This window comes from Scyliorhinus canicula, chromosome 1, assembly GCF_902713615.1.
Source record: "Scyliorhinus canicula chromosome 1, sScyCan1.1, whole genome shotgun sequence".
Lineage (NCBI taxonomy): Eukaryota > Metazoa > Chordata > Chondrichthyes > Carcharhiniformes > Scyliorhinidae > Scyliorhinus > Scyliorhinus canicula.
This window is the reverse complement of record NC_052146.1, coordinates 147,446,458-147,463,755: the sequence shown is the minus strand read 5'-3', so window position 1 is coordinate 147,463,755 and position 17,298 is coordinate 147,446,458. Positions and strand designations below refer to the sequence as shown.

The 17,298-nt window shown below is 43.3% G+C and overlaps 1 protein-coding gene across 6 annotated transcripts in view; it reads left to right on the top strand.

Annotated features, from left to right (window-relative positions):
- The window catches only part of LOC119968513 (ribonuclease ZC3H12A-like), a 28,386-nt gene extending 11,404 nt beyond the window's left edge, over positions 1-16,982 (top strand). For all 6 annotated transcript variants that reach the window (XM_038801203.1, XM_038801202.1, XM_038801200.1 and 3 more), the window contains exons 3-6: positions 4,428-4,567; positions 7,747-7,981; positions 11,264-11,370; positions 13,285-16,982. In XM_038801203.1, coding sequence (XP_038657131.1) covers positions 4,428-4,567; positions 7,747-7,981; positions 11,264-11,370; positions 13,285-14,294 — 1,492 coding nt within the window. In that variant the 3' untranslated portion in view covers positions 14,295-16,982. The remainder of the gene's footprint in view (positions 1-4,427; positions 4,568-7,746; positions 7,982-11,263; positions 11,371-13,284) is intronic.
- The last annotated feature ends 316 nt before the right edge of the window (positions 16,983-17,298 follow it).

The window sequence follows — 17,298 nt, the reverse complement described above, 5'->3', positions numbered from 1 at the left end:
CCTAAATATTGCGATGATTGCTCCTCCTGAGGAAACTGAAGAAAATGAGAAAAGCCACTTCTGGTTTAGGTGACGCCATTCAGGACTGTGCTTAAAAGGATAGTCTGAGCACCCTACAGACACTGCGCAGTAATTATAATAGTTGGAGGTTAGGAAATTGTTAGGCTTTGTAAACAAGTATCACTGATGTAGATATTTTCTACTTCCTGGCGTGGGTGTTGTGCCGCGTGACATACAACCTCAGAGGAAACTGTTTTGTGATGCAGGACGTCACATTGTTTCAGCCACCGCTTGTTTGGTTGCGCCTGATTCAGAACGTCATGGGTTGAAGTCGAACTCCAGAGACTTGAGCACCAGTTCTAAGCTGTTGCTCCAGTGTTGAGGGAGTGCTACACTTTCGGATTGCACTTAAAAGCTGGAACATTAAACTAAAGCACTGGCCGAAATTTGTGGGTCATTGCAATTCAATTTTCCCACCAGCAGCGAAGGCCAGTCAACAGGCTTCCTGGCAGTGTGGGGTGATTACAATGGGAAATTTCACTGACAAGCAGTGGGAAGACAGAATTCAGCCGCCAACGGACGGCGCGCCGCCGAGAAACACGTGTCTGGTGGACCGGAGAATCCCATCCACCATCAACCCTCTCAGTGAGACATTAGAACGCAAGGGACTATTTTGAGGAAGAGCATGTGAATTCTCCTCAGTTCCGTGGGCAATAAATATCCCCTCAGCCGACCCATTATATGGTTATTATCAAATTACTGTTTATGGGACGTTGTTGTGCACAAACTGCTTATTACATATTTCACATTACATCAGTGACTACACTTCAAAATTATTTCATTATTTTCAAAGTGCTTTGAGATGTCTGAGGCCAGGAAAGTCTCTAAAAATAGAAGTCCTTCTTAAAATTATTCTTGATCTTGAATTATTACAAAAATAAATCTCTCTCTGCTTCACATTGCAAGTTGATGCCTGTTAAGTATTTATTCTTCTTTTGTTGGGGCGGAATGGTGGCACGGTGGTTAGCACTGCTGCCTCACAGCGGCAGGGACGCGGGTTCAATTCCAGCCTAAGGTGACAGTCAGTGTGGAGTTTACGCATTCTCCCCATGTTTGCATGGGTTTCCTCGAGGTGCTCCAGTTTCCTCCCACAGTCCAAAGCTGTACAGTATAGGCGGATTAGGCCATGATAAATTGCCCCTTAGTGGGATGTACTGGTTAGGTAGGTGACAGGGATAGGACAGAGAAGTGGGAAGAAGGTTGGTGCACACCCAATGGGTCAAATGGCCTCCTTCTGCACTGTAGGAATTCTATGATTCTCTGATATTTGTGTGCAATATGAAAGAAACAATGGTTTCTAAGATGCATGAAGGTAATCTTGAATTCAGTAATTGGAAATATTGCAGGAAGAGATCATAATCATCTTAGCTGTCACTGGAATAAAATATCATACAAAAAATGGAATATAAAAATAGGTGATGAGGCCTGTGAGTGACTTAGAGTATTAATCCAATTAAAGTATTTTCAATCACCTTCTGAAATTAACAGACATTGCTGATTTGAATCGAATTGAGCTATCATCTGTTGTAGGAACGTCATATCAAAACTTTGCACTGGTCGTTTAATTATTTACTTAAAAGATACATTTTTAATTGCTTGGCATAGGCGAAAAGTTATAACTAATATTATAGCAGAACCTGTAGATAATAATCTTTATTCATGTCACAAACAGACTTACCTTAACACAGCAATGAAGTTACTGTGAAAATCCCCTCGGTGCCTGTTCGGGTACACAGAGAGAGATCAGAACGTCCAATTCACCTTACGGTACATCTTTCGGAACTTGTGGTCGGAAACCGAAGCACCTGGAGTAAACTAATGCCGACATGGGGAGAACGTGCAGACTCTGCACAGACGGTGACCCAAGCCGGGATCCCCGGCACTGTGAAGCAACAGTGCTAACAGCTGTGCTACTGTGCCGCCCCATATGGGCAACATTTCTTTGAAATATCCTTTGTACTATTTGGGCTACAAATGCCTCTGAACACCACATTTTGTGCCCATGGGCAGTTTAAATTTTCTTTTATAAATTTAGAGTACCCAATTCATTTTTTCCAATTAAGGGCCAATTTAGCGTGGTCAATCCACCTACCCTGCACATCTTTGGGTTGTGGGTGTGAAACCCACGCAAACACGAGGAGAATGTGCAAACTCCACACGGACAGTGACCCAGAGTTGGGATCGAATCTGGAACCTTGGCGCGTGAGGCAACAGTGCTAACTACTGCACCACCGTGCTGCCCCCGGCAGTTTACATTTTAAAGATTAGGACTTATAATTATGCTGGAAATTTCTCTCAATAAACTGACCAAGTTGTCACCAACCTATTTATTTTAAAACATGGTATTTCCACAGCCATGGGCACCTTAGAATAAAATGTTGCATGTGGGGTCAAGTTTTACCTGTGTATTTGCAAGACTAGATTATGAGAAATTTCCCTCCCTCTGAACTGAGTCAGAGTTCAGTGAAATGTGCCTTCTTCCTTCCCAGTTACAGTAAATGACCATACTGTAGTTATTGCAGCAGTACCTTGATGACAATTTAACTCACCTAGTGTACAATCACAGATTGAGCTCCAGTGACTCATTCAAATTGAGCTCCATTAGAAAACTGAAACTTAGCCAATTCATAGTTTTGCAGTCATATGTGTAAATTTCATTGAAATAGTGTGACATGCACATCTGAATTCTCCCTCAGTGTACCCGAACAGGCTATGGAGTGTGGCGACTAGGGGCTTTCCACAGTAACTTCATTGCAGTGTTAATGTAAACGTATTTGTGACAATAATAAAGATTATTATTATTATATATGTGCATATATGGAGGGGAATTTTCCATGCCCCCACGGCGAGATTGGAGGCAGCGTGCCATTGTCCACCTCCTGTCAATGGGATTTTCCACTGTCTCCACCCCCCCCCCCCCCCCCCCCCCCTCAGACACACACACTGCCGGGATCCCATGGCAGGGGCTTCTCCATCAGCAGGACCTAAAAATATCAAATGATGTGCCGGTTAGGTGGATTGGCCATGTTAAATTACCCTCAGTGTCCAAAAATAAAGGCTAAGTGGTGTTACTGGGTTACAGGTGGAGGTGTAGGCTTATGTAGGGTTCTCTTTCCAAGAGCTGGTGCAGACTCGATGGGCAGAATGGCCTCCTTCTGCACTGTAAATTCTGTGCTTCTATAGTGATTCTATGATTCTCTCATCCTGCTGGTGTGAATGGCCGGAAAATCCCCCCATAACTACATACAAACACGCATACACATACAGGAATCTCTGACCCATTCTTCTCATCTAATAAGAGGGTTATTTCTAGTGACCTATTGATTGATGTTGGGTAAGGTCATGAAAATTACAGCAGTCAAGTATGTTGAGGTGCTAGTGATCTGAGAAATATGGTCAATTAGAAATATTGAAATATTATGGACACGGTTTTTCAAATCTGATCCTCATGGGCACAATCCCGTTATGGCCTCCAAATCATCCGGGAAGGCTATAACAGGATTTGCGCCAGGGAGATCTCAGTTTGAGACTTTCCCCAACGCCTGCTAATGACGTGATCAGGTTCATGCCCAAAAAGGGCATGAACCTGATTACTATGAATTTTCATTGATTTAAATATCATCAAATGGCTTTACGCCATAGCATCTGGCCCCGTGTAATATTCCCTTCTTGCGGACTGATGTCCAGGAACCCAAGGTACCTGGAAGCCCAGGGTTAATGGACATTGCACCCAGCACCCTGGCGGTGCCCATTGGCATTGACCCTGGAGGTGGTGGTGGGTATGCCTGGTGCACTGTTCCTTGCTGACAGGATTCTATCTTCCCGCCGCTTTTCAATGGGACTTCCCATTGTAGCCACGCTTTGCTGCCGTGAAACCCGCTGGCGAGGATGCGCTACCAGCAGGAAAAGTGAATCGTAATGAATTTGTAAGTGGCTGCATACTTCTGGCTGTGTGACTGCTGGCACACAGAGTCATGGGCTGGATGAATTCATGTTCTCATTTATCATTCCCTGCAATGAACCTCAACCCAAACATGCTACTCAGGCAATTGAGCAAAAGAGAAGGAAAATCAAAATTTCAGCAGGAGACAATGGGAAAGAAACTAGTTGGAAGTGTATCATTTTTGCACAGAATTCTTAATGTAGCAGGCGAGTCATCAGCACTATAGTACAGTATCAGTTAGCAGTTTGCCTGATGTGCATGTAAAGTTTGTCACTTTCATTCCATAGTCACCCAGCTCAAACTTTTATCCCAAAAAATCATGGTGCAATTGCTGTGCAATCTCAGCAATTGCAAATGCTGTCAGACTACAAGATGAAGCGATGAATAGAATGCAATTCTGAGTGTATCTGCTCTCCTTTTTCAGTCATGGGAATAAAGAGGTCTTTTCCTGCCATGGGATTCAGCTGGCTGTAAACTGGTTCCTGGAGAGAGGTCACACAGATATCACTGTCTTTGTCCCATCTTGGAGGAAGGAACAACCAAGGCCCGACGTGCCGATCACAGGTATACACATGTTCCAATTAATCAGCTTGCGGTGGTTTGACTCTTTTGAATGAACTGGGTGACTGGCTGGGCCATTTCTGGGTCAACCACATGCAAAACAGCAGATCTCCTGCCCTGAAGGACATCAGTAAACCACATGTATTTTTTATGACAATCAACATTGGTATTATGATTATCGTTAGACATTAGAATTCCAATTCTAGATTTTTATTGAATTCAAATTTCACCATTTGCTTTGGTGGGATTTGAAGCTGGGTCCCAGAGCATTGGTCTAGTTCTCTGGATTACCAGTCCAGTGAAAATACCACTGCGGCACTACCTCCCCTTATATTTCCTTGCTTTCCCATTATTGCTGAATGGTAATATTGCTGATAGCTTTCAAAGAAACTTTCAACATCCCAGTTTCTCAGGCCTTGTTGGGTCCGAGGCCAGTGATCTTAACACAAGAGCATCTCACAGCTTCAGCTGTTGGGTGACATAATTGGGACAATATATTTCAGTCTATCTATCGATCTTATAGAATCCTTACAGTACAGGAGGCCATTTAGCCCATCAAGTCTGAACCCATGAAACAGCACCATACCTAGGCCCATGCCCCCACCCTGAGCTTGTAACCCCACCTAACCTTTTTGGACATGAAGGGGCAATTTAGCATGGCCACCCCACCTAACGGCTGCGATTCTCCGCAACCACGATGGGTGGGAGAATAGCAGGAGGTCCGCTCCCGCACCTCCCGCTATTCTACCACCCCCCCCCCCCCCCCCCCCCCAAAATTGCGTGTCCGGTTTTCCGACATGCCGCTCGGAGAAACGCGGGCGGCCGTTTTTCACAGCGGCCTGCGATTCTCCGACCCGGATGGGCCAAGCGGCCTGCCGTTCCCGACCTGTTCACGATGGCGGCAACCACACCTGGTCGCCGCCGTCGTGAGCATGGCACGCCAGGTAAGTGCGGGGCCGAGGGGGGGGGCGGATCGGGAATCGAGCACCACGACCGTGCTCGGGAGGGGACTGGCCCGCGATCGCTGCCCACCGATCGTCAGGCCGGCGTCTCAAGGGGATGCACTCTTTCCCCTCCGCCGCCCAGCAAGATCAAGCCGCCACGTCTTGCGGGGCGGCTGAGGGGAAAAACGGCAACTGCGCATGCGCAGGTTTGAGCTGTCCAACCCGTGCATGCGGGCTGACGTCATTAGGCGCCGCCGCGGTATCACTCCTGGCGCGCCGGGCCTTGAAGCCAGGGACAACGCCCGGCCGCCGAGTTTCCCGGTTCGGCCCGCCTATCCCCCCGGGTAGTGGAGAATAGGGGGCCGGGAGAGGCTTCCGACGCCGTCATGAACCTCTCCAGGTTTCACAACGGCGTCGGGCCTTGCGGAGAATTCCGCCCAACCTTTTTGGACATGAAGGGGCAATTTAGCATGGCCAATTTAGCATGGCCACATCTTTGGACTGTGGGAGGAAACAGAAGCACCTGGAGGAAACCCACGTCGACACTGGGAGAATGTGCAAACTCCACACAGACAGTCATCCATGGTCGGAATTGAACCCAGGTCCTGCCGCTGTGAGGCAGCAGTGCTACCAGGCCGCCCACTTGGTCTGGATCCAGTTGCTGCCATTAAATGCACATTTCTTTAAATTATAAATGTAAAAAAAACTCTTGCGAATGAAGTACACTGTACTTGGGGATGTGATACTGAATTGACAAAGACTAATTATTTCCTCGTTGTTTTGGATTATGTAACATGCAGAAGCCTGGATTATTATTGCAGATGTGTCCGTATTACAGATGCTCTGGTCATTTATCTCATTGTCATTTGTGGAATCTTGCCGTGCATAAATTGGCTGCTACACTTCTGACAGTTTAATAAATACTTAGTTGGCATCAAAGTGCTTCTGGATGTTCTGAAGTTAGAAAAGCTATTTTCTAAAATTCAAGAACCATCTTTCCTGCAATACTGTGAGTGCCTTGCGCGTGCACATTCCACACCAGAATGCATTGCCTGTCATATCGTTAAAGGTTCCTCTAAAAACACCCAGGGGTCATGTTTGAAAAAGGTTGTTAGGCTCTTTGCACATGTGAAGGGGAGGTCGAACACCCGTTTGAGGTCCAATTCTGAAATATTTTAATGACTGACCACACTATGGGCTGGATTCCCCGGTTCCCCAGACACGTGTATGTCGGCAGCACATCATTCACTGCCACCGGGATTCCATCTTCCCATTGCTTGTCTATGAGATGTTTCATTGAAACCACGCCATGCCGCTGGGAAACTGTAGACAGGGATGCACTGCAGGTGGGAAAAGTGACCCGCGATGGCCGGAGAATTCCAGTCTCTGCCTCATGTATTCCGCAGTCAGTATTCTTTGGTGCATGGTGGACAAAACAATGGTTTTCTTGCATCATTTAAATTTGTGGGTTTTTGTCAGCTGTCAAGGTGCCCCTCTCTCACCACCAAAACTCTCCCCGTGCTGCTGATCACCTTGGCCAGCCTCCAAATGAACCTATTTCCAGTCTTCTCAGACCCATTGGCTAATTTTTCTTTTAGTTTTCATTTCCAGATTGCAGTGCAGCCAATCATGGCATTCCCACTGCAGCTTTGCCGGGGATCAGCTGCCTGAGTGCAAACCAGAGATTGACTTTCTGATCTCTGTGGGCATTGGACAGTAAAACAGAGTCAGCTTTACAACAAGCTTTTACACTGCCCGGCAAGACACCACTGTCTTCCAGTTATGAACCTCAAAGTGATCGACATCTAGGCCGTTAGTGAAACTCAAAACAATTATCGGCAGGGTGTGACTATAATGTATGCAACATTAATTTTGCACACAATACATATTGTATTTGGTTCAGCCGAGCTTCACATGGTCCTATCAGTCCCCTACAGATGTATTGCTTCCATGAAGAACAGGCACTCCTTCCAAAAAAGGGAATAATTAATTGCACAATCTCTGATTGTTTTTCTAACTTTATGAATACGGAAGTGATGAAATTCTAAATCTAACTGTCGGCATCTTTCTGTATGGACAAATGCTAACAACAGAACTGAATTGAGTCATGAATAGTTAAAGTAATTTCACCACTGCAAGTAATCATTTTGTTGATAAAACCTGGCTGCCAATTACCCAGAAAAAGCCTCTAATTTTCCTATTGTTTTAATTGCTGATCCATCACTAATTCTCATTTAGACCAGCACATCCTTCGAGAGCTCGAAAAGAAAAAGATACTTGTCTTCACGCCATCGCGGCGAGTCGGTGGAAAGAGGATCGTCTGTTATGATGACCGTTTCATTGTCAAGCTGGCATATGACACTGATGGCATCATTGTTTCAAATGATACCTATCGGGACCTGCAGAATGAAAAGCCCGAGTGGAAAAAGTTCATCGAAGAGCGTTTGCTGATGTACTCATTTGTGAATGACAAGTAAGTCAACCTTCAGCAGAAACCCACTGGGCTCAACATGTTTCTTGCAATTAATTCAGGCTGACATCTCCTGTTTATGAATAACTCCAGCTTTTATGACATAAACTTGGTATCCTGTAAGCACAATTTCCAGATTTACCACACCTTATTTCCTAACATTTCAACCACACTGATATTCTAATTCAAGACCTGGATTGTTAATTTTATTTCTCTCTTATTTTTTAAAAATAAATTTAGAGTACCCACGTCTTTTTTACCAACTAAGGGGCAATTTAGCGTGGCCAATTAGCTGATCCTGCACATATTTTTGGGTTGTGGGGGTGAGACCCACGCAGACACAGAGAGAATGTACAATCTCCACACAAACAGTCAAACAGTGATCCAGAGCCGGGATCGAATCCGGGTTCTCAGTGCTGTGAGGCAGCAGTGCTAACCACAGCGCCACTGTGCTGCCCCTTAATTTCTCTCTTAAACAGGATAAATTTAAGCTGATCTTGATTTTGCTTTATTGCGACTCTATCTCAAGATGCGCCTGTCGCTAGCAAGATCAGCATTTATTGGCTATCTTCACTTTCTCGGAGAATTGGCCTCCTGTCTTTGTGGCAGATTTTTGAGGGCAGTTCACCAAACTTTGAAATGGGATTGGTGAAAGATGTAAGCCACACTAGGGTGGGACAGCAACCTGCTTACCCCAAAGGGATTACCGAGTCACTTGGGTTCTTTCGACAACCTAACATTCACCAATACAGCATTTTATATTTTTTAAATAGAATTCAAATTTTCAAACTGCCACAGCAAGATTTAAGCTGTCATTCTCTGTGCAGGTGAGGTGAACTGGCCATGTTAAAATTGCCCCTTAGTGTCCAGGGATGTGTGGCTTAGCTGGGGTTATGGGGAAAAGGATGGGGAAGTGGGCTGAAGTAGGGTGCTCTTTCAGAGCTTGGTGCAGATTTGATGGGTCAAATCACCTCCTTCTGCACTGTACAAATTTTGTGTTTGTAAGCCAATAGGGTGAAGTCCAATCTCAAGATGAGATTTACATTAAGATTGTGCTGCACTTTGAAACCAAAATCTTTGATTTTTACTTCGGATGATTGGATACTGTGTCTGACAATGCAAACCTTTCTAAACTTTAAACCAGGAATTGGATCTATTTGGGGTTAAGGTTATTCTGAATGTCAATGGGAAAGTCAAAACCAATCTAACTATCTGTAGATACCATCACCAATCTTTCAACTACATGCGCACAAAATCAGAGAGGAATATTTCCTCTCATTAACTGGTACTGACGGCAAAAGCAAATCTTGTGTTCGTTTAGCTGTTCCTGCCAGGCAAGTGGGTCAGCTGAAAGGAACATTGGGCAAGAGTGTATCATCCATTCCCTATCCAGCAGGGATGGTTTACAAAGTGACCCTTGCAAATCCTGAGTGTTAGCACTCAACTGAATTTCTCACTGACATTTTGAACCAAAATAATTTGACATCCAGCCAACACTGTGAACAGTTGACTGAAGTTGGCTCTGTGTTTCCATTCTGCACGTCCTGGACTGTGCACTGACCTCGAACACTAACAAACGGAACTACTGGAACAGAAAGAAGCTATAAACAAGCCAAAAAGGACAGTCAGCATGCTCAGCTGGTTGAATCAATTAATTCTCTTTTTTTCATTAAAATTCAACAAATAATGCAAAACCCAGCAAATACGGCTGAATCCAAAGACCGCTGAGCAGTAGTGGCGTACTTATTCATATTGTAACGTTTAGGGACAAGAAACCAGTCTGCGTTTTATCAGTAATCAATTTGGAAAATGTCCAATGAGTAAGAACACATTGCAAGTTTCAAAATTGTCCAGGTTATGTCAACCATGAAGAGAGAGCAAGGTAATGATTAAACATGGTGCTAATGTTCTGGAGTGGCTCTTACAATTCAAATTCAATCGTTTCTCATTTGGTGAATGTTTGAGTTCATCACAATGACATGTCACAATCAAAGAGTGGAACATATCTCTTGCTTGCTCACCCAAGATCAGTATAAAGCACTCTCAGTTTCATTGCTCTCTCCATAAAATGGCAACAAAATAACGTAGCCCAAAAGGGCAATTATTCAGCAGTATTCCATCGTAATCATCTCTTTTGCATTTGTGAGTGAGATTCCCATTCTGTACCAAATTGTGAGCAGCTTCATATTGAAGATTCAAACTCGTTTGAGAACAGGAACTAAATGGCAAAAGACGGGGTGGGATCTACCAGTTGGGTTGTACCCAAAAAGCAGTGCGGCACGCGCAGATCACCTGGTAGTACCGGGAGATCCATTGTGAGTGGAATCACTTTCTTTCAAATCGGCATATTAGAGTGAGATGGCGAGTCTCACCCTAATAGGTCTTCTCGAGATCTAACAAAGATGGCACTGGCAGCTGGCACTATTGCGTGGAGGTGATCAAGCCACCCTGCATGGGTGTGCCGGGGATGCGGGGTGGAGCTTGGAGACCTCCTTATAGTGAGTTGGGTTTGGAGGGCGGGGGCCAATACGAGGTCACATTGGGGGCTCAAGAGATTGGGACGCCATTTTAAAATGGTATCCTAATCACTCGCTGCACTGATGAGTTCTGACGAGAGGATCTCCTCAGTGCAGAAAATGGGCCTAAGTGCAGCCTTGTTGGGGAGTTCCCCGCTGAGGCTCATGATTTACCCAAATGGGTTCTACATAGCGGGTTGTTTCTCGGCACTCCGAGTACTAGGAGATGCCCGGCTAATCTCGTGCTACAGGTCTCTGTCCCCATTCGGGGAGATCGCACCTTCACTCTCATTTAGGATGCAGAGAGGAGAACTTTCTTTTCCCAGTTGGGATTGGATACAGAGCCAAGTGCCAGAGGTGACATTGACTGGCATTCTCCAGCTATTGCGATTCACGTTTCCCGCCAGCGGCATTTCACAGCCCACATGTTTCCCAGTGGTGTGGAATGGCTTCAATAGGAAACCCCATTGACAAGAGGCGGTGTGTAGAATCTCACTGCCAGCGAATGATGTTCTGAAACACGCGGCTGGGGGACCAGAGAATCCAGCCCATTGTATTTTGGACCATATTGGCTCCCAGTTGCCCCTTGATGCTACAGCTCCATTCTTAAAATTGGGCAAAATTATGTTGGCTTCAACGATCTTAACCATGTTTGATTATGTCAATCTGAACTTGTCCTGTGAAACTTTCCTATTGCAAAATGTTTTGATTATGTAATGATGATTAATCAGTTGTCCCTTTATAATAATGGCTTTCTCCTGTTGTGTAGGTTCATGCCCCCCGATGACCCCCTTGGGCGTCATGGGCCTAGTTTGGATAATTTCCTGCGGATAAAGCCTGTAATGCCAGAGCATAAACGACAACATTGCCCCTATGGTGAGTACTTTGCTTTACAATATGCAGACCTTTCTCGACCATTTTCAAGTTTAAGGGTAGGATCAATTTGTGATTGAGGTCACTACAAGATGACACTGTGGAAGTTAACCTTCTGTGGACTTGGTCACCAACATCTCAGCCACAGGGCACCGACAATCATTTGAACTGCCAGCTTCTATTCTAATGAAACATGGAGCAGCAGACCTGGCAATGGGGATATTGATAGTTAACAGTCAGTTTTAGATAGAGTTTCAAATCAATAGTTTTACAAGTGGTGTGTGCCTAGCTGCACCAAGTTCCCTCTGGAGCTGGATGCTACATGGTGTGGGCTGGTCAAATTTCGAGAGGACTCCTGTGGGCACTTGACTCTGCCAATCTGTCCTAAACTCTCTGGATTTAGGTAACTGAAGTGTTTTCCGGTGGGAAACCATATTGTGCAGATGCACATTCCAGTAGCTTGGTATAGGACAGAGAAATAGAGGGGCTAAGGCAGGGTTGGAAAGTTCTGGAAGGAAGCAGAGAGAGAAAGAAAGTTACATTGTAGCATTAGTTGAGATGGAAAGCAAATAATCCACAGACGTGCTAATAATGATGATAAACAGAAATGACTGGCTAAGTATAAATGATAAAGTATAATGGGTGGATCTTGCTGGAATACCTTGAAAGGGATTTGTTCACTGCAAAAAAGAACACTGCAATATTATAAGTAAAAGTAATAAAGTCACATATGTTTGCATGCTATGCAACTGCACTAAGGTTAGAACTGCACAGTGTGCATCAGATGTGAATCTCGAGAAAATCATTGTTTTTCTCACTTTTTTTTCCACCTTGATTCATTGTCAACCTACCCAGCTGACTGATGGGTTGTAATATGTTAGTGTCTATAGGACGATTGTTGCACTGATTACTCCCTACAGCTTCTATTAATTCCCAACAACAACATCGCTAGAATCAAGGCTTCACAGTTTGAGAATACAGTAGCCCCAATCTATGCATCATACAATCCATTACCACAACATGGTGGTTCTTCAGCATCATGTGACTGTCCTTTGTGCTTCATTGATTGCCTTCTATTATAAATTGAACCCTGAATTTGTTTAAAACCTGCATTGTGAGCATTCAATTTAAAGTCCCAGAAAGTTCACCCAAGAGCACAATGTAATAATCCACTCAGCTGTGTGGACCTGGAAAGTCACAAGTTTCTTACACTTGGTTGGACTGACTGGGGCAGACCCAACAATGGAGCTCAGTACCCCAAGTTAAGAAGGGGAAGATACCAGCAAGGGTTCATCATCATTACTCTTATCCAAAAATGCTTGCTGGGAAGTGTACAATGCACATGATGGTTGAGAATGAGACGGGATTTGGCTCTTCATGGCTGGACAGGGTACATGAGCTTGGGGACCAGTGAGCAGTTGGTGCCAGTAAAATGATGGAGAAAAGAAATTTGGTACGGGAATTGAACCCACGATGGTGGTATCACTCTGTATCATAAACCAGCTGTCTAGCCAACTGAGCTAACCAACCTCCCAAGTACAATTATACCCTGGCCTATGTATCACCACTACCAAGGAAGCAAGGAACAAAAGTAAGAAATAAATATATTATGATGTTTTTTTGAAGGATCAATAGTATGGCTTGATTATCTCAATAACAACATCACTTGCATATATATTGCACCTTCAAAATAATAAAACATGCTGAGGTACTTCAAAGGTCCATTACCAAGCAAGATTTGACACAAAGTCGCATAAGGTAGTCAAAAGCTGCGTCAAAGGAGTAGCGCGGTAAAGAGATGGAGATTTACGGAGGGAATTCTGAAGCTTAGGATGGGAGTTTTACATATGTAGTAGATTGTCTCTCAAAGAATTTAAAGAAATGACTGAATTTTTATCTTCTAATTCTTTGTTAAAGGTAAAAAATGCACTTATGGAATCAAGTGTAAATTCTATCACCCTGAGCGAATTAATCAGCCCCAGCGTTCAGTGGCCGATGAACTCCGTGCTACTGCCAGGTCCTCTCCAACTAAGAACCTCAACTCTGCAAGTCCGCATAAAGAAGAGAAAAAGGCCTGTGTGCAAAAGCGATTGCCGTATTCCGATAATGGTTCATCCATCTTTAATCAGGGTGATAATGGCTCATTGCAGAGACTGAGTCCAGACAGGCAGTACCCAGTACAGAATGCAAACCCACCTGAGAGCAGTGCAATATCAAAAGGAGCTATACCAACAAAAAGGTCACCTCCAAACACAAACACTGAGTGGTTCCATCGTGCAGGCTTTGTCAATGCCCCAACCAATTCATTGTGTTCAACCTCGCATAAGAGTTACGATGAAGGCTTTGTGTCATTTGAGAAAGAATTTTCTGATATGTGGCCTTCTAGATCTCAAAGCCACAGTGAGCCATATTCTATAAACAATGGACAATATTATTTACCAACCCACAGCTTAGAACATCATCAGTACAGTTACCATTCACATGAGTCAATGCCATCACTAGGCCCTTGTGGTTACCCTCAAAACCCACCCAACAGTTCTCCGTGCTGCATGGTGATGGGCAGAATGTCACAGTTCAGCCACAGTCTACCAAGTGACTTCAATTCACCCGGTTCCCAAAGGTCAAGGAGCTGCTGGCCTGATTCATGCCATACCGCACCTAACAGTAGATCAAGCAGTCTTCTAGACCCTCATGTCTGGGCGGTGAAAAGTTGTGACCCACAAATCCTGGATCCCTACTGGAAAAATAGCCAGTGGTCATCACATGACCATTGCGGAGAGGAATGGGAAACTGTCCGCATGAAGCTGTGTGCCATCTTCCAACCCCACCTCGTGGATACTGTTATGAAGCAATACCCACAGCTTTTAGACCCCCAGGTGTTAGCTGCCAAAATACTGGCTTATAAATCCAGAAGCCATAATATTTAAGGCACTGACATATTAAAAATAAGCCAATGTGTGTCCAAAAAAGCTGCAAGCAACCAATGTGATAATTAATTTGAATCAAATGGATTGTAATGTACAAATTCTACTTGCATTAACGTATGTAACATTTATAGATGGGTTCTTAAAATTCAGTTGTAATACAATTAGTTTTATGGCAGTCGCTCTGGGGAATAGTTCAGTGAAAATACTTTAAGCCCAATTTCTAGTCGATGCACTGTATCAGACTGCACAGTACAATCTCAGTTTAATATGTAAGATATGATGTAAGTGCCTTTGTAGTTCCAAAACAACCTTGTATTTTATTCTTTTGTCAATCAATCATTTAAAAAGCGTTGAACATAAAAAAGGTTTTTATGAAAGCACACACGATATTTTATAGATTTAACTTTAATGATTTGTACTGTAATCTGTACTGTATTGTATATATTGTAATCTTGCATAATATCATTGTATATAGTGTAATTGGTATAGCATAATGCATACTTTAATCTGTACATACTATGCAATGCATGCTGTAAAGCATATATACTGTCCTGTACATCCTGAATTCCATACATTTCATGTCATTGTTGTTGACTCCTGTATAGTGCTGTCCTCAGAGCTAATTAAGTGCCATTATTTTTAAGCATTGTTTGTGACCTTATTTGGAAGCGCAGAAGTAAGTGTTTCCTGTTCCACTTGAGGGGATGCAGAACCTGTAACCTCTTCTGCATATGTATGTATCTGCAATCGAAGTTTCAAAAAGAAATGCCTTGCGGGTCTTGTGTAAAGTTACAGCGTGAAGCAATTGCATCTCTCAGCTCGCAAGCCGAATACGTTGATACATATTGTATCTTTACTGAATTGTTGCTTTGATCATGTCGCCTGAAATCTTTCAAAAAAGATTTGTTTCAGTGGTGACTGCAGAAGGCTCATTTCAGTCATTGAAAAAAAATTATTTAATGCCAATGCTGGAAATAGTCTACGCTATTAAATTTGTTACACGTTCAGGAGCAGGATTTTAATCCAAGTAAAATTTTCACATAGCTAAAGTCCTCACGATGCAGAAGATAGGCCTGAGGATGTGAACTGTGCTTTAATATTGCAAGTTCTTTCTTAATTGGAAATCCTAATTCACAGAAAGCAGGAAGGTGCTTTATTGGAGGAGATGAAGGGAAAATAAAGAGACTTACATTGAACCTGAGTTGGAATCTCCTTGGGAGTGATTGACAATGAAACTAGGCCATTCCTGACACCATTCACAGTGCAGGACACAAATTCAGCGATGCCATCAAAAATAACATTTTAATTGTAAATTGGCTTCCCCATCTAATGTTCTTTGCAACTGAACTAAATTTACAATGGCACCGGCCAGCCTAGTTCTCCTTGATGCTCTTGATCTATTTATCTGTATCCAATGGTTTAATAGTCATTCTTGGAGTCAATTCTGCAGTTACCACCGAATGGCAATTGAAATTGGCTGCATTGGCACTGTGTGTCAGTCTGCAGGTTGTAGGGATTGCTCACCTGGTGTACCTGAACCTTGTGTAAGGGGCACCTGAGGAATTCAGAACTACAAAATCACTTGTAATGGTTTTGTTCCAGTTAAGCAAACTGCTTACATTTTTAAAAATTGTATGATAAAACTTGTATTTTTAACTTTTTATAAAGCATGTTTCTCTCTGTAATATTTACTGCATTGTAAAGTCCAAGTTTGTGTTTAAGTTGAATTAAATGCTCTATGCCAAAAATGCTGAATCTTAATTGGACAATGTTGCCTGGTGAAGTGTTTCACAAATTTATTTGGTCTTAGTCGCAGGGAGTATAACCATGTGAGGATAGATTCCCCTTGGTTGCTTAAAGGAAATCTTCCCAGCTTCCTGGTGTTGCAATCATAGAGTCATAGAAGGAAGGAAACCAGAGCACCCGGAGGAAACCCATTCAGACACGGGGAGAATGTGCAGACTCCGCACAGACAGTGACCCAAGCCGGGAATCAAACCTGGGACCCTGGAGCCGTGAAGCAACTGTGCTGCCGTGCTGCCATATAGTATCACCTAACAATTAAAAACTTGTTAGCACAGTGCTCGTTGCAATCATGTCGCCTACACTGAAAAGCGCCATGATGGAGGCCAACAGCTTGAAATTTGGAATTCTTCTGTCCCCAGGTCTGAACATGCCCAAATCCTTCAATATATCAAGGGCATTTTTCGGTTCGGCTTATAATTATTTGTTACCAACATCATCAAGAGCTCAAATAAATTAGGAAAAATCCATGAGAGCACATATAAGTTCCTGACAGGCTCAATCTAAGGATCACCAACTTATGTTTCTGTTTTTTCTAAATATTGCAAAATATCTTGCAAGAGAACAATTTTCTTTACTCAGAACGACAAGATTATTGATTGCTAAATGTTTAGTGATCACTACCCTTGTAGTTCTGAGTAAAGAAAATCTGCAACTGGAATGGTTCAGTAAGATAGAAGTCAAAGGAAATCAATAAATAGTAATGCATGTTTAATGTGCTCCTTTTTCTTAATGGTTTCTGAAATGCACCCTTCTTATTCTGACAAAATCAGGTTGCAAACTTATGCAGTATATGTTATTTTTCCCAGCTTAGAAAAGAAGTGTAAATAAGAGAAAATGTTGAAATGTTTTAAAGAACAATAAAGTTTAGCATTATGCAAAGCCATCCTGTGATGTGGTGTTTCTTTCAGTTATTTTATAGGTTTTCCTATTTGCAATAAATCAAACATCTCAGTGAAGGTGCTGGCTGTGGCCTATTTGGCACTGCTGTCGTCACGGAGAGTCAAAGGTCATAGGTTATGGTGCCACTCCACAGACTTGGGCACTTCAGTGCAGTACTGAAGGAGTGCTGGACTGCTGGATGTGCAGACTTTTGAAAGATGTTAAATTGATGCCCCATCTGCTCTTCCAAGTAATTTGTAAAACAAATCCCATGATTACTTTAAAAAAAAATTTAGAGTACCCAATTCTTTTTTTCCAAT